The sequence below is a fragment of the Panicum virgatum genome, chromosome 5N, assembly GCF_016808335.1.
Source record: "Panicum virgatum strain AP13 chromosome 5N, P.virgatum_v5, whole genome shotgun sequence".
Lineage (NCBI taxonomy): Eukaryota > Viridiplantae > Streptophyta > Magnoliopsida > Poales > Poaceae > Panicum > Panicum virgatum.
In genome coordinates this window covers 60,470,337-60,487,450 of record NC_053149.1, presented here as the reverse complement: position 1 = coordinate 60,487,450, position 17,114 = coordinate 60,470,337, and the positions used below count along the sequence as shown (strand labels likewise).

The following is a 17,114-nucleotide window of genomic DNA, read 5'->3' as shown; positions in this document are numbered from 1 at the left end:
CCGCCGGCCGGCCCCCCGCCGCCCTCTTGCCGGGCGGTAGGGACCTTAATGTAAATAAAATTTATTTTTAATCACATTTTGGCATTTGGGGGAGGCTGCCGCCCGGCAGGGGGCGGTAGGCCTACCCGCCGCCCGGCAGGGGGGCGGTAGGCCCTCCCGCAGGTTAAACCTTGACCGGCAGTGCGGCATTAGATGTGATTTTAATATTTTGGATAGAAATAAAAACCGTTAGTAAAATAGATGAATATGAAAAGTATAACTTAGCAATTCATACACATACACAACTGAGAACGAAATAAGTGATGCATGAGAACGAAATAAGTATAACATGACGACATGTCCATAACAAAATACAGAAACAACTAGAATCACCTCCTAACCACCCCGGCCATGTCGACCTCTTTTACGATGTGCGTGGACGTGGTCTGTATAATTTTTGTTATAGACATGTCGTCATGTTATACTTATTTCGTTCTCATGCATCACCTATTTCGTTCTCAGTTGCGTATGTGTATGAATTGCTAAGTTATACTTTTCATATTCATCTACTTTACTAACGATTTTTATTTCTATCCAAATATTTAAAACCACATCTAATGCCGCACTGACGGTCAAGGTTTAATCTGCGGGAGAGGCCTGCCGCCCCCCTGCCGGGCGGCTGCCTGGCCTAACGTCCCGCCACCGGGCGGCGGGTGCCCCAGAGGCCAAAATACGATTAAAAATAAATTTTATTTATATTAAGGTCCCTACCGCCCGGCAGGAGGGCGGCAAGGGGCCGGCCGCCCCGCAGCCGGGCAGTAGGGGTATAAATTTGTAAATTATGAAATCGAAAATATATTTATGTAAAAAACGATTTTAAAAAATATAAAAATAAAAAAACGCCACCACTCACATATACTACCAGGCGCGCCGTTGTGGGCTCGGGTGTGGTGGGGTGGGGGCGGGCCCCGTCGGCATATTTGCTGGGCCAGAAATGGCGTCTGGGGCCGGGTTCGGGTGGACCGGGCCTCCGTGGCACGAAAGCGCTTAGCATACAGAGCCTCTTGCTGCTGCCTCTCTCCTTGAGTTCTTGTTGTTACAGTCTGGTTTTGGTCGACAAAATCAATCCACGCGATGTCGTTTCTTTTCAGAGAAAGAAAGGGAAAGCTGTCTAAGTTAGGCCCGATCAATGATACCACGGCGATGGGGATTCAGAGTGCCTGCTCCATGACGCGTACAGTCTCAAGCCGGCAAGTTTTATGATCCGTTCAGATATGCCCACTGCCCAGCTGCTTGGTCGGCCCCTTAGTCCCTTACGATAGTACAAGAGACAAACTGATACGCTCTCCCGAGGTTGAAGATTGGCGGCAACAAGCAAAGCAAGGTTTCATGAATCCATGCATACAGAAGGATGCTCCCAGAAAGCTATCCAATTACTACTGACTGGTAAGAAGTGCACGCCCAAATACAGCAAGTTCAGGCTTTCAGTGTAAATTGCGTCGGCCTGGGCGTCCAATATGCGTCCCTACTTGTATTTGGAATGTCGCGTTGTGTTTTTTTTAAGCAAATGTCTGCGTTGTGTTTCATCAGGAAATTAAAGAATTGTCATCAATCATTTGTAGCATGTTTTCTAACATTTTCGTCAATCACGACCTGCCAGAGAAGTAGAGATGGTCCAGTTATTTAATGCACTCACGAATGCAACAAAAAAAAAAGGAGAGAAAAAACTGCATTAGCGCTGACACCAGGAAAAGGCCTATACTGCACTAGCAGTGCAACTCTGCAGAACACACAATACTACTAATATCATACAAGTATAGTGATCAATGAGCAGTTACAAGTAGAACCTATAACCAGCAGCATTTTGACAGGGTATATCATCTTCATTCATACACCTACCCATAGCCACCAATTATTCAAGTAGAGTACAAGTAACACAACTAATACCAACAACAGCAAGCAAACCAAACTGGGATGGATCTGAAAATGCTCAAAAGTAGCTTGGCCAAAGTCATTCAACTAATGAGTCTGATTTCAGCAAGCTTCCAGCAGCATCGATCGAATTAACCACTTCAGGAATATCAAGTTCTCGTGAAACACTGCCACTTTCATCAATCTCAAAATCCAAAGTTATTGGTCCACCAGAGCTGGCCACCCGGGCTGCTACCTCGGCATCAGTGTTAATGCAGATAGGAGGCTCTGTACAAATAACAGAATCAACACTGCTATGCTTTTGGAACGGGAGAGAATCGATCTCTGCATCGATCTTGCCTCCGACATCAAACAAGAGGCCCCTTAACCTGACCACCTCAGCCTCCAGCGCTGCATGTCCCTGCAATCTCCTCAGCAGCTGCTGGTTGGTGGCACGGAGCTTCTTGACTTCCTCCTCTAAGAAGGCTGCATGTGCTTTCTTCTTCTCCCGGTACTTGCGCACAGCCTCTCTATTTCCCAAAGGTTTCCGAGGCTTCCTCAGCTCTTCGTCAGAGGCTACGACTTGCGTGTGCGTGTGGAGGCATGTGTGGGTATGCATAGCTGCCGATGGACCCGGTGGATTACAAGTATGTGTATGAGTACAAGCAGTTGTACTCTTCAGGAAATCGTCAAATCCACAAGAGATCTCATGGTGTAAGAACAGAAGATGGCTTGGAAGGTCCACTCCATCGTCCATTGTAACGGAAGTGCCAGAAAAAATCTCCCCCTACGGTTAAGTGGCCCAAGTTGAACAGAAGTGCCAAAGCACTTCAATAACTCAAGAACTGGGTAAACATGTTCCAGAAAAGCTCACTGATTTAGCCAGGTCTCATTGAAGATGGAAAAAAAATCGAAAGAAATCTGAATTTGTGCTTTTTCGAAAGCAGAAGATATTTAAGTTACCCCTAGATTACTGGTTTGTGATTGAATAGTCAAGAGATCATGTAAGTACCAAATTTCCATGGTGGCCAGGAGCATGAACATACGGAAAACTCTCACCGCTAAATAGCACGACCTCACAATATCCCAACCAAGGCAAGAACCCCCTGCATAAGTGATCAGCATCCAAATCAGATAAACAACATCAATATCTGATAGCGGATTAAACCAGTGGAGAGAGCCAAAAACATACCCCAACCGACGAAGTGCATCAAATTCTTATCCTGATGGTGGAAGGAGTCTGGAACTGAGGGAAGACCTCCCAACACAGGGTTGCTTCTTGCAAGAAGAAGGCTTCCTCTAGCCCTTTTCACTTTTGGGTCCGTCTCCTCTCGACCAATCTTTTATGTTGGTGTTAGCTCGCCTTTCTCCTTTTCTTTCCGGAATCACGGTGGGAGGAGACCCTCAGGAAATAGAGAGGGAGGGGAGAGGTGGAGACTAGGAGAGTGACGTTATCGGAGCGGAGGCGGCGGAGAGGATAGAAAGCGAGCGAATCCTAGTTTTCGGCTTCTTGACACTATTCTCTCTTTGTCAATCGCCATGATTCCCCTCCTACATTATTGTCTTCCTGCTCACTTCGATCTGCAACATTTGGCCCGGTGGGATTCAGCCAGAACTCGAACAAGTTGACTAAATATCTTCGATAAATCTTAACCACTGTGTGACAGGAATTTTGTAATATCCATATAAGTTCTCCTTTGTAATATGGATGTCGTCCAAGCATATTATTTTAAGGGTGGGGGACTGGGAATCAATCCGAGAGAGCTATGCTTAAAAATTGTAAGTCCTCGTGCCCCTCGTCCTTTGAACAGAATAGAGTTTTTCTGCATAACTAATTCTTTTCAAATTTTTTATATTGTTAGTAAATTTTGATGTTTTGAGGTGGGAACTATACTAGTATTTCTTTTACATTATATTACTTTTTTGCGGGTGATAGACTAAAATATAATGTTTGATGAGATTATAAAGTATCATTAAAGGCATATTTACACATTAACATTTTCCATATTTTGCAAAAAAAAAAAGGTTGTAAAGTTTCAATTTTGATAGGATGCTAACCAAACCGAGAAATTTGTGATCAGTAGGACTAGTGTTTTTTCCGCCGGTTTGAATGGATGAGTTTGGCTTTTGGCTATGGATCATAGGAACGGGAGACACAGAGAAATCCATGGTGTGTCTTCGGTGGCGCTGCCAATAGCGTCGTACACTCTTTCAAGAATGGTTCACGTTCACCTACCACTAGTTAGAGCATAGTTAGGCCTTGTTTGGCAGGGCTCCGGCTCCGGCTCCAAAACCAGCTCCAGCCGGAGTCCTGCCAAACGGTGCTGAGACCCGACTCTGGCTCCAGCTCGGGCGCTGAAGCTCTGGGAATCCCGGTGACTGAAGCGGGACGGAGGGCGAGGAGCCACGAAATGGTAGCTCCAAGCGGCTCCGGCGGCTCCTCCAGCTTGCCTCCCACCTTTGCCCTTCCACCTTCCCGCACGCGCTGCGTCTCCTCGCGACCTCTTCGCGCGATCCTCGGCCAGCCTCGCCAACTGCAGGAGGCTGGGCAGTGGCGGCAGCTGAGGCGCGGCAGCGCAGGACGGGGCGGGAGGTCGGGCGGCGGCTGGGGCGGAGGACGGTGGCGCCGCGGCTCGAGCAAGAGGAAAAGGGCGGAGCAGCCGGCGCCGCCATGGCCGAGCGGGAGGAGGGGGCCGAGCTATCGGCGCCGCTGCGGCCGAGTGGGAGGAGGGGGGCGGAGCTGTCGCCGCCGCCGCTGCCGAGCCGGAGGAGGGAGGCGCCGCCGCAACCGAATGGGAGGAGGGGGGCGGAGCTGCTGGTGCCGCCGTGGCCGAGCCGGACAAGGGGGGCGGTGCCGTGGCCTTGCGGAAGGAGGGGGCGGAGCTGCCGTGGCCTGTTGGGCAGGAAGGATAAGAAGATGAATTGAAAAAAAATAGATAGACAAGGGTAGTATGATCATTTTACATTTTTTGTGTATATTAATAACTAGAATGAGCTTTTTTGCCAATTATTTTCTAAAACGGCTCCAACTTCACCGAAAAAGCCGCTTCACCAGTGAAATCAAAACCGAAGCTGTTTTTGAAAGAGCCGAAACCCTGCCAAATATACCCTTAATGGTTTAGCCAGCAGCTGGCGGTATGTCATGGCCATGTCATCTGCAACTTTCAAAAAAGCCTTTTCATATATTTTCATATAGTGGAGCGGCAGAGAAGTCGGCTAGGAGCATTAAATTTTTGGCAGAGATGAGAAAGACGAGCAGAGTGAGCAGGTCCTCTCTTTATTGATTAGCAATATGCCACAAGCTTGCAAAAGGTGCCCTTGCCACGGGTATGCAGCTTCACGCAAGTGAGTCGTGAGAAGCTCGCCCCGTCCTCTCTCTCCATTTCTCGCTCTTCCATCTGAATTTTGTATGACGTGGAGATGCAATTCGCGAGATTTGCTCTTAGTAGTTTGTTATGTACTCTCTCCGTTTTTATTAACATAATGTATTAAGTTTATTCTAAATTAAATTTAGCTAATTTAACTAATCTACAGATAATCAATGCTAAATTTAATAAAATAAATTTAATATTATAAATATTATTTTTATATAAATTTAAAATATAACTTATGACAAATCTAATAGGACGTGCAAATAAAAATAGAGTGAGTATGAGAGAGAAGAGTGACACGAATTTGCTGTGGGCCAAAGTAGATGGGCTCATGCTCAGCCCAGGCCTACCCGATCTCTCTACCCGGCCAGCTGGCTCTCTCTCCTTCCATTGAAACCGTGGAAGAGCAGCAGCCCACTCAAACCAGCGGAAACCCGAAAATGCTCGCCCTTCGCAAAACCCTCCTCCACGGCCGCCTCCCTGCGCCGCCGGCCGCCGCCCCGTCTCGGATCTCCTCCATCCTCCGCTTCCTCTCCTCCTCCTCTACCGGGGGCAGCGGAGGTGGGGACGAATGGGGCGCCTCCTCCTTGCCCAGCGGGGGCGGGGGTGGGGATGATTGGGGCTCCACCTGGTCCACCGGCCTCACCAAGGACCACTTCGACGGGTCTTCGCCCTCCGTCGGCCGTCCGGTCCCGTCCCCGTCCACCCCCGTCTCCCGTGAGCTGGCGGCCGTCCGCGCCATGGACGAGGAGGACAAAATGATCCGGGACCTGGAGCGGGACAACCGCGAGTCGAAGGCGTACGTGGATTCGTGGGGCGACCGGATGCGGGAGACCTGCGCTCTCCTGAAGCAGGTGCGGGAGCCGGGCGCCCGGGGCTCGTACCTCAAGGACTCGGAGAAGCAGGAGATGTACCGGCTGCACAAGGAGGATCCCGCGACGTACACCGTGGAGCGGCTCGCCAAGGACTTCCGCGTCATGCGGCAGCGCGTGCACGCCATCCTGTGGCTCAAGGAGATGGAGGAGGAGGAGGAGCGGAAGAGGGGCCAGCCACTCGACGACTCCATCGAGATCCTGCTAGACAGCTGCCCAGAGTATGTGGAAGTGCTCGTTTGCTCCTCTTTAATGTTGTTATGCATATATCAGGTTTCCATAGTTTAGGCATGTTCAACTTCAGGAACAACTAGAATAAGCGAGAAACAGACAGAGACTGCTGAGTAAATAGCATCAATTTGTTAGAAATGCCATCTGAATAAAGACCATCAGTTGTTTCTCCAAGCAAATTCAACCTGGATAGAATTGTTAGAATGACTTGCTCTGGAAACAGAAACCTGTGCCTTTTTCTAAGTGGGTGTGGTGTAGTTTGGATTTCATGTTTTGACTGTGATTAGATATATCAGGAGTGATCTGACAATTTCTTGTTCAGGATATGAGGACGTGCTGATTAGATTTGCCATCAGAAAAACTTGATGAGTTCAATCTTGTCAGACTAATTTTTGAACATGTTTCCATATATCTTTATTGATTAGTTCAACTGCTAAAATGTTACATGTCTAATTGTCTTGCAGAATTATTTGTGGATGTATTCATTTCAGCCAGTACATTATAGACATCGACATCTCTGTTGCAATTTTTTTTTCTATATTTCTCTTGCTAAAAGGGTCAATACATCCTTCTGTAAGATAAGATCTTTACTTTTTAACCCGTAGTAATTTGAAATACTCATAATGTGTCAAGATAACTGCATGCAATTGATGTGTCCTGCATTTTCTTTGTAATTTTTTTTAAAAAAATGATAAACAATCAGCAACATCTGCAATTTCAGTGCCATGCACTTTTGATTATAACTTTTTTTTTTGGTCAGTGATCAATGATATGCACTTTTGTATCGCAGGTTCTTCAATTCCCATGACAGGGAATTACATGTAGCGTCCCTTCCATATAAACCTGACTTCAAAGTGATGCCTGAGGGCTGGGATGGCACAACAAGAGATCCTGATGAGGTTCTATATGAAATTTCAATGAAGGAAGATAAGATGTTGTATGAAGAATTTGTTCAGCGCTTGGAATTCAACAAGAAGAAGGTAAGGGCTTTCATTGATTATCATCCACTGGACCTGCCATACATTTCCATTTGATCAATCTGATGACTTCAGTGCTTGTATGTGTTATTTTATACTTTTAAAAACCTATCTTTTGTCCATGCCATGGCTACAAAAAAAATACAGCTGAAACTGTGTCATTGTTCCTGTTAATTACATGGTTGATATGCTGCATAAATTTAAATGGTAAACTGAGACCGATGAAATACTGGACTGCAGGTGGCAGGGGAGGTTAAGTGCCACAAGTACAGCAGACGCAGACCAGATGATGGATGGACCTACATGGTCGAGAAGCTTGGGCTGCAGGGAAAGCGTGGTGCAGGAGGGGGCTGGAAGTTCATCAGCTTACCAGATGGATCTAGCCGTCCACTAAACGATATGGAGAAGATGTATGTGAAGAGGGAGACTCCAAAACGGCGAAGGAGGATAATTGCGCCATACAAGTGATGGGGATAACTGTTTGTTCAGTGCAATTTTTCTCAACTGTCTGTAGACATTCTCCAGGGTGGCTGAAGCAGAAACTGTGAAGTAGATCGGAGCTGCCAGTATCTGTCCTGTGTTTTCGCAGCACAGTAGGTGGTTTGGTGTATTTGTCTTTTGTAACGAAGATTAATTTCCCACATCCAGGCAGCTGAATAATCATATTGCAATCCATCTGCGTGCCTCCATCTTCAATTGCTCATACAATTGCCTAGCAATCCATTTCCTAGGCACATTGTTCATGATCCTGGATTGTGAGGCTATGCATTTTGTAGTCGATAGCTATCCTACCTTTTACATCTTGGCATTTGTCATTCGTGGAGACTTGAATTCTTTTTCATGTTTCATGTGCTCTCGTTACTCAGCTCGTGTTAAATTGATATGCTGTGTTGTGTCGGCTCTGAAGCGCGTTCTCATGTGGAAACCAACTTTATGATTCAGGTGTAAAAAAAAAAAAAAACCTTTGTGATTCAGTTAGCCCAACTGTTCAATATTGTGATTCAGTTAGCATATTCTCAAACTGGAAACCAGCTTTGTGATTCAGATAGCATAACTGTTAACAAACTTTGTGATTCACTTTGTGATTCATTTAGCGTAACTGTTAACAACCTTTGGACTACCCTTTGTGATCCAATGCCTCCAGTGATCAGTTGCAGATTTGCCGTGCATCTCTCGTGTACTGGCTTGCACTATCGACTACCTACCCTCGGAACAATGGAACTCGGCGGTGTGGCTCTCAGCAAATTTGTTTCCTTTTTGAAAAGGAACTCTGGCGTAAAAAGTGGTAAAAAGAGTTACATCGGACACTGTAGCACGCTGTAGTATTTTTCGTTTGTTTGTGGTAATTGTTGTCCTACCATGATCTAACTAGGCTCAAAAGATTCGTCTCGTCGTGTACATCAAAACTATGCAATTAGTTTTTTTATTTATCTATATTTAATGTTCCATGAGGCAAAAGATTTAATGTGATAGATGAATAGACAAGTTTGTCGCTCTCAGAAAATCTGTCCTGTCAAGCACGGTTGGTGGATAAGCATCTATGGTTACTGACGTTTTTAATTTTGGTTCATGGGCCCTGACCATATCGTCGCCCCCAAACTCGTACCGGTACCTTTCCAGGCTGAAAGTTGAGCGTGAAAGGGGCTGCTCGATTCCGTGCAAGTTTTACCTTTTCTCTTGTTGGAGCATTGATTACAAGCATGCATTTTGTGCAGTGAAAATGTTTTTTGGTGAATAAGTGAGAAAAAAATGGGCTCAAACACTTGCAGAAGCATCCGTTTCCTGTGCGGTTGTGACGTCAGGGCCAATTGGCCCCACCCGCACGCACGCCGAGCGCGCCCGTGCCCGCGGCCGCGCCTCGGACTGCGCCGATCTGCCGCCGGTGCCACGCCACCGCACCAGCGGCCGCCGTCACCATCCATGATCGATCCCTCCAAGTCTTCGTCCTCGAGCCGGTCCGCTCCACCCGCATCCACCCGTCCGGCCGCCCACCAACTGTACCTGCCACCTCGCCCCCGTACCGGCGCCAATCACATCACATCACCTCGCCTCGCTGTCGCCCCGCCGGCCGGGGTCACTGTTCCGCCCGCCTCGTGCGAGAGCCGACGTGTACCCGCGCAACTGGCAGCCGCGCTCCAGCTTCAGAGGCGGCCGGGCCGGCACTCGGCCGCCAGCCCCCAGCCCCGCCTCGGCCTCTCCGGCCGGCAGCGCTTTGTTTCCGCCACTTCGCCGCGATCCGGCGGCCAAACCCACCCGGATTCGCGTCGGTCCGCCGAGCAGGTTGTTGTCCGAAAGGAAAGCCGTCCGTTCCCTTCTCCCTCCCGGTTAGTTATAGCTTGCGTCGCGCCGCGAAATCCAGCCCCGCCCGTCTCTCCTCTCCTCTCCTCTTCCCCCCGAACGAGTCGAGCCGGGCTATGTAGCTTGCGCACCTGCGCTTGGCCTCGTTGTTGCCTGCAGCGAGACGCGAGAGGAGGAGGAGGAGGAGGAGGAGGAGGAGGAGGAGGCAATGGGGGGAGCGGAGGGGCCGGGCCACCCGAACGGCCACGCGAACGGGGCCGTCGTGGAGGAGAAGCTGGACGAGCTGCGGCGGCAGCTGGGGAAGGCGGACGGGGACCCGCTCCGGATCGTCGGCGTCGGGGCGGGCGCGTGGGGCAGCGTCTTCTGCGCGCTGCTGCAGGACGCGTACGGCCACCTCCGCGACAAGGCGCAGGTCCGCATCTGGCGCCGCCCCGGCCGCGCCGTCGACCGCGCCACCGCCGAGCACCTCTTCGAGGTCATCAACGCGCGCGAGGACGTCCTGCGCCGCCTGATCCGCCGCTGCGCCTACCTCAAGTACGTCGAGGCGCGCCTGGGGGACCGCACGCTCTACGCCGACGAGATACTCAGGGACGGCTTCTGCCTCAACATGATCGACACCCCGCTCTGCCCGCTCAAGGTCGTCACCAACCTGCAGGAGGCCGTCTGGGACGCCGACATTGTCGTCAACGGCCTGCCCTCCACCGACACCAGGGAGGTCTTCGGGGAGATTGGGAGGTACTGGAACGAGAGGATTACGGCCCCCATCATCATCTCGCTGGCCAAGGGGATAGAGGCCTCCCTGGATCCACTGCCACGGATCATAACTCCCACGCAGATGATTAGCAATGCAAGTGAGGTTCCTCTTCCTTAATCCATTCAATTGTGCTATTTCTTTATTGTTGTATTCAAGCTGCGCTCTGTTTTTAGTGCTGCCTCTCCTCGGTTATATCGAACTTGGAGCTCTGGCCTCGAGCTTCTTCAGGTTTGATACCTGTAAAATAGCGATTGCTATTGCCCATCTTTGTTAGGAATTCTTTTCCTGAATTCAAGAGTCCAGCTCTGTTGTAGAAGATACTTAGTTCACATGTGAATGAATGTCATGCCTCTTTAATCAGAGTCCCCGATAATACAACTTCAGATATGGTTTTGCTACAACTTGCAGTGTGCCTCTATTACCTTAGAATAATCTAGACAGCTGTAGTCATTGTATGTCTAGACTTCGTATGACCATTCAATAGGTCTATTTAAGTAATCAGTCATGTTTTCTAGTATTTCTTAGCAATCCTTCGATCATCACAGAGTTTATGTCTCTTAGACTTGTGCTTGTGATTCATGGACTATATCCGTTTAATGCAGCTGGGGTTCCTCTGGAGAACATTCTATATCTTGGTGGCCCAAATATTGCCTCTGAAATTTACAACAAAGAATATGCAAATGCGCGTATTTGTGGAGCTGACAAATGGAGGAAACCTCTTGCAAAGTTCCTGAGGCAGCCTCATTTTATTGTGTGGGATAATAGTGACCTCATCACTCATGAAGTTATGGGAGGCTTAAAAAATGTATATGCTATTGGTGCTGGTAATCACTTTCTGCTTGTCTCACTGGTTTTCTTATGTTCTGTTTCCACTTAAGCATACAATTTTGTGTTCACATGCCCCATTATTCGAAATTCAGAAATTTAGAACTGCCACCCAGCATGAATTAATGTTGTCAATAGTCAGCACCTGCATTTTCTCATGCTCTTGTTCCTACAAAATTTGATGTCTTAAAATAAAATCAAACAAATAAGCTATAGTATATTTACTACATTTATTACCCACAGGAACGATTCAATTGTCAAGATGTGATGACAAATGCATGCTTCAATGAACTTTAATACAAAGATGTCCGGCTATCTTTTCTGACCATTCCCCGTTATCTTGCAGGTATGGTAGCAGCACTAACCAATGAGAGTGCGACGAGCAAATCTGTTTACTTTGCACTTTGCACATCTGAGATGATCTACATCACACACCTTCTGGAAGAAGAACCCGAAAAACTTGCCGGACCGTTATTAGCAGACACTTATGTCACATTGTTGAAAGGTCGTAATGCCTGGTATGGGCAGAAGTTAGCTAAAGGGGAATTGACATTAGAAATGGGTGACAGCATAAAAGGCAAAGGGACCATTCAGGTATGCCCTTTTATTTTAGTTGCCATCTAAACTTCCAATAACTGTAAGAATATGCCTAGTCGCCTAGATGGTTCATGTAATGAATTGTCATGTTCGTGTCATTTCATTTCAGGGTGTCTCTGCAGTTGATGCATTTTATGAGCTTCTTAGTCAGGATAGCTTAAGTGTGATGCATCCAGAAGCCAACAGATCTGTTGCGCCGGTTGAGATGTGCCCAATTTTAAAAGCACTGCATAGAATTTTGATCAAGAGGTTAGACCACTTCTTCTTCTTCTTCTTTTTTTCTTCTAATTCAACAAAAGCCATTTTGTGAAACTGTTGTTGGGCGGAGGTCACGTGCTCTGCACCAATTACTTTTTTTTACTGAATTGCCTGTGTTGGTAACCTGTATTACTAACCCGTACATATTTGATGTGTTGAATGGTGTTGGTGCCCCTGGTATTCTACTTTACTTTTTTAAAAGTTTGAAGATACTTCAGTGAATTAAATTTTTGCTAAATTCAACTGAATTTACCTGTTCATATATGTACAGGGACCGTCCTGCTGACTCGATTCTTCAGGCTATAAGAGATGAGACAATGTATGATCCACGTGAAAGAATTGAGATGGCACAAGGTCACTCACTTTACCGACCATCTCTTCTTGGTCAACCAAAAGGAGATGTAAAAGCCTAGAATTATTTCCCCCACTTTGTCTTATTGGTTAGAATTTAGATGATGTTCTAAGATATCTATGTCGTTATGTGCTCTTACGCATGCTGTACCTGTTGTTGTAACATTAGTGAAATCTGAGGGGATATTTATTGAGCTCGTTAAGTACTCAGATTGATGTGTTCCAAGCCTCCCTCGTGTATATGACATGTCTGGTGATCGTGATTCAATGACAATAAGATTTGTGTTTCACAAGGGGACACAGACGCATTTTACTTCTGCTTGGTCCAAGATGTCTCTAAAATGCTTGCCCTAGACTGCAGAGTTGTAGCTGTTGTGAGTCGGTGAGTGATGATTCATTGATTTGTGCTCCAACCTTTTTAGTTTCAACACGGTTGGTATGTACTCGAACTAAATATTATAATGCTGCATTTTAATTTCAGCATTGCCGAAATTCACTTCAAGTTTTTTTTAGGGTATAAATTCACTTCAAGTAATAAACTGACGAGTTCGTCGTCGCGGTCGTGTCGAAGTTCGTCCTTGGACGGGCCGCGCTTACTGGGCCAGACGGTATGAGCCATTTTATGTGCGAGCGAAATTGGGGGTCTGCTTTGACTCATACTTTCACGTACATCGTGAGATACAATAACTGGCCACTTAACGAAAAACGTGCTCCGACACGTCGCGAGAAAAAAAAAATACAATAACCGGAATAATGCACTGTGCTTTCTAAACTCATACTTTGCATGTTCCCTAAGCCGGGTCATGTGCATGTTTTCTAAGGTACGTGTACTAGGAGTAGTAGTATTTTTTTTCCCAAACTTAACCTATTTTTTTTAGAAAGAAAACTTAGCCTAAATTGGGAGGTTCCTTTCAGCAGATCGCATCCCAAACCCAAATCATTGCCCATGGCCTTAATGGAGCAAGTTTTCCTTCGAAGCAAGCAAGCAACCGAACGTCCGAACCTGCTGAATGTGGAGGCAGGGCACGCACGGAAAGTCTACGCGGTCGCCGAGCACTTTCCCCGCCGGCGGGCGTGCAGTTTCCATCGCGGCCATCATCCGCAGCGCGAGACTCCCGTGAGGCCGTGACCACGTACGCGTCGAGGCCGTGCTGTTCGGAGCCCCTGCGACATGGACCCGCGCGGGCCTGTAGGGTCGTGGTCGATCGGTGGTTGCCGCCTCCCGCAGAGCCCCCCTCCCTGCCTGCCCCCTATATATTGAAAGCCATGCGGATTCATCAGAAGGAAGCCAAGAGATTTGCAGACAGGCTCGTGCCAGCTTCAGGGTAATCGTCTGGTCGAGATGATGAGTGCTCTGTGGATCGCTGCCTGCGGCTTGCTGCTCCTGTCGTCGTCCTCAGGTGAGCTGATCTTTGGTTCTTGATTGATCGCTGCTAGCTAATGGTGAAATTCCAACACTATCAATCTTCTGTTTATCTTGTTGCCATGATGATCGTGTGATTATACCTACTGTCTGCATTGCGTGGCGTCTTTCGAGATCGTTAGTCTGCTGATAATCCTTCAGAGAAACCTAAGAGCATGGCAATGGTTGTTACTTAGTAGGCTAAATCTTTTCCAAGTTTACTTGATAGATTTCGAGTGTGCCAGGCATTCTTATTGTTTCCTTTTTTTCTGCACCCCTTTTAACCGAAGGAGCAGGAGTTCTGCCGATGCATTGAAGATTACTGCTTGCTTTATCTAGACTTTTTGTTTCACGGGAGCTGTGGCTCTGTCGTTAGATTTTCCTGTCTATTTCTGTTCTGCATATCTCTCTGCTTCATCTTCAAGTTAATGCATGGTGGGCTAGCTGTCTCCTTGACAATGGTCTTCACGGGCCATGTCAGCTGGACATGATTGGTTTCTTGTTGCCATCTCCGTTTATTTCTTGGTCAGCCTGCAGCTAGTTCGGTACTGTTTCAACTGTGATGATAGTGAAGCTTCATCGAAGTATAGTCCCTCTCCCTCTCATGAAGAGGCAACCATGTTAGGTTATACTCCTATAACACAGTGCACGCCTTAAGTGGCGATAGTTACTTAAGAGCGACCAAAATCTCACCAAGTAGGATTTTATCCCCTTTTCAATGGCAAATTGAAAGAAATCTCTCTCGTCAGGTTGGTATTAGCTGGTCAATCAACAAGGTAAAAACATGATCAGAGAGTACTATGAATCTCTATTGCTTTTTTGGGTCTTTTTTATTTAGTTGACCTTTGAGAATCACAATCACAACTATCCAACACTGGTTATTACTGCATGCGTTACCCAAGATGCATGACCATCTGTTCTCTGCTTACTGTTGGAACGTGGCTGGTCTCTACTTGCAGGAGTTGAAGGCATCGGCGTGAACTATGGCATGATCGCCAACAACCTCCCGTCCCCGGACAAGGTGATCGCGCTGTGCAGGGCCAGGAACATCACGGACGTGCGCCTCTTCCACCCGGACACCGCCGTCCTCGCCGCGCTACGAGGCTCGGGCCTCGGCGTCGTCCTCGGCACGCTGAACGAGGACCTCGCCCGCCTGGCCTCCGACGCCTCGTTCGCCGCGTCGTGGGTCCAGTCCTACGTGCAGCCCTTCGCCGCCGGCGGCGCCGTCCGCTTCCGCTACGTGACCGCGGGCAACGAGGTCATCCCCGGCGACCTCGCCGCGCTCGTTCTCCCCGCGATGCGGAACCTCGAGTCGGCGCTCCAAGGCGCGGGGCTCGGCGGCGTGGCCGTCACGACGGCCGTGTCGACGGCCGTGCTGGGGACCTCGTACCCGCCGTCGCAGGGCGCCTTCTCGGAGGCGGCGCTGCCGTGGTTCGGGCCGATCGCGTCGTACCTGGCGTCGAGGTCCACGCCGCTGCTCGTGAACGTGTACCCCTACTTCGCCTACGCGGCCGACCCGGCGTCAGTGCCGCTCGACTACGCGCTGCTGCAGTCGGCCTCCGCGGCGGCGGTGACGGACGGCGGCGTGGCGTACACGAACATGTTCGACGCCATCGTGGACGCCGTGCACGCGGCGCTGGGGAGGGTGGCGGCGTCCGGCGCGGTGGACGTGGTGGTCTCGGAGACCGGGTGGCCGTCGGGCGGCGGCGGCGCCGGCGCCAGCGTGGAGAACGCGGCGGCGTACGTGAACAACGTGGTCCGCCACGTCGGGAGCGGGCGCGGCACGCCGCGGCGGCCCGGGAGGGCCGTGGAGGCGTTCGTGTTCGCCATGTTCAACGAGAACCAGAAGCCCGAGGGCGTGGAGCAGCACTTCGGGCTGTTCGAACCGGACATGACCGAGGTGTACCACGTCGACTTCACGGCGGCGGGATCGTCGGCGTAGACTTTGCGACGGCCGAAGAAGCAATGTGGATGGGCTAAGGAGGTCGGCATTGCAGTATTTTGCGCGTGTTATTAGGATACAATTTGTCGTAGTAGTACCCGTAGACAATTTCTTTCAAAAAAATCACTAGCAGACAATAGTGCACGGAATGATAATTGGCGATGATTAGTAGTACCAGTCGTACACTGGCATATATCTTAGACTTTTTTTCATGTTCCATCGATTTAGAGTTTGACTTTTTTCCATGTTCCATCGATATGAAACTGCTGCTTGCACAAACATTGGTTTGTAACACCACATGCTCGTGTAGCTGGGCCTTCACATTAAATGGGCTGAATCAAGGAACGGCCTGCGTTCGAGCATCAGACCGCGGGCGCCCACCCTTAAAAAAAAATCAGGCCGCGGGCGCATTGCGTGTTTCTCGCGTGTCAGTCCACTGCTGGGTGACTCTGCATGCGGGTCTGGTCGTCTGGATGTCCAATAGACCCACGCGTTGGTCGTTGCAGTCAATTATCATTGCATGCGGGTCCAGTTGCTCGTCAGATCCACGCATCAGTCACTACAACAGAGAAAGATTTTAACTTAGGGCCGCGTTTGGTTAAAGTCAAATCAAAATTACACAAAAAGACGAATGCCCGCATGGAGTACTAAATGAAGTCTATTTGTAAAACTTTTTCAGGGATGAGTGTAACTTTTCGAGACGAATCTAATGACGGTAATTAATCGGTGATTTGCTACAGTGATGCTACAGTAACCATTCTCGAATCACGCGGTCAAAGACCTCATTAAATTCGTCTCGCGATTTACACGGGGGGTTATGGAGGTGGTTTTGTAATTAGACTTCATTTGATACTCTAAATTAACGGTCAAAGCGTGCTACAGTAATTCCACGCAAAAAACCAAACACGGCCTAGAATGTTTTATATTTGAGAATAAATTTTGAGTTCTAGAATACCCTACATTTTAAGAAAGACAGAGGGAGTAATTTTCGGTTCTTTTGCGGTCAACTCGTTAAAACCACGCATCGATTAGACGGTTACTACAGTCGACTTCTGAGAATCTCAATAGTTCTTTGCGTCCCAGCTTAATTGGCTTTGCATGACCGATCTTTGCCGATCCATGAATTCCTCCGTGAAGCTTCGGGCGTGATTGGTTTCCGCACCAACCAAATATGGCTCGCATCGTGCGGGTAGGCTCTCACTGGCTAGGCTTGCCACATGCAGCAATACTTTGGTTCACATACGTGCTCAGCAAGGCCAGTTAAAAAGATTCTGTTTGGTAGCCTGTGTCCGACCACCAGCTAGTGCTATTTTTGTCTACGGGCCGTTTAGTTTCCTAGAATCCTA

At 48.5% G+C, this 17,114-nt stretch overlaps 4 protein-coding genes across 5 annotated transcripts; 3 read left to right on the top strand and 1 right to left on the bottom strand.

The window, feature by feature from the left end:
- Window positions 1-1,731: 1,731 nt before the first annotated feature.
- Window positions 1,732-3,392, bottom strand: LOC120673865 (basic leucine zipper 23-like). Of its 2 annotated transcripts, XM_039954907.1 has the most exons (3): window positions 3,083-3,382; window positions 2,903-2,996; window positions 1,732-2,735 (listed from the first exon to the last, which is right to left on the bottom strand). In XM_039954907.1, the coding sequence occupies exon 3, from the start codon at window positions 2,645-2,647 to the stop codon at window positions 1,991-1,993; it is 657 nt and encodes a 218-aa protein (XP_039810841.1). In that variant the 5' UTR covers window positions 2,648-2,735; window positions 2,903-2,996; window positions 3,083-3,382; the 3' UTR covers window positions 1,732-1,990. The 2 variants fall into 2 exon arrangements, with proteins under 2 accessions (XP_039810841.1, XP_039810840.1); XM_039954906.1 differs by having other exon boundaries at window positions 1,732-2,996; window positions 3,083-3,392.
- Window positions 3,393-5,657: 2,265 nt separating this feature from the next.
- On the top strand, window positions 5,658-8,141 carry LOC120674071 (protein GAMETE CELL DEFECTIVE 1, mitochondrial). Its single transcript, XM_039955164.1, has 3 exons — window positions 5,658-6,354; window positions 7,155-7,344; window positions 7,582-8,141. The coding sequence occupies exons 1-3, from the start codon at window positions 5,702-5,704 to the stop codon at window positions 7,807-7,809; spliced, it is 1,071 nt and encodes a 356-aa protein (XP_039811098.1). The 5' UTR covers window positions 5,658-5,701; the 3' UTR covers window positions 7,810-8,141.
- Window positions 8,142-9,422: 1,281 nt separating this feature from the next.
- Window positions 9,423-12,741, top strand: LOC120673791 (probable glycerol-3-phosphate dehydrogenase [NAD(+)] 2, cytosolic). The gene is made up of 5 exons (XM_039954795.1): window positions 9,423-10,490; window positions 10,996-11,217; window positions 11,565-11,812; window positions 11,925-12,064; window positions 12,345-12,741. Exons 1-5 carry the CDS (start codon window positions 9,848-9,850, stop codon window positions 12,484-12,486), a joined length of 1,395 nt encoding a protein of 464 aa, XP_039810729.1. The 5' UTR covers window positions 9,423-9,847; the 3' UTR covers window positions 12,487-12,741.
- Window positions 12,742-13,682: 941 nt separating this feature from the next.
- On the top strand, window positions 13,683-16,020 carry LOC120676995 (putative glucan endo-1,3-beta-glucosidase GVI). Its single transcript, XM_039958337.1, has 2 exons — window positions 13,683-13,824; window positions 14,786-16,020. Exons 1-2 carry the CDS (start codon window positions 13,767-13,769, stop codon window positions 15,766-15,768), a joined length of 1,041 nt encoding a protein of 346 aa, XP_039814271.1. The 5' UTR covers window positions 13,683-13,766; the 3' UTR covers window positions 15,769-16,020.
- Window positions 16,021-17,114: the final 1,094 nt, after the last annotated feature.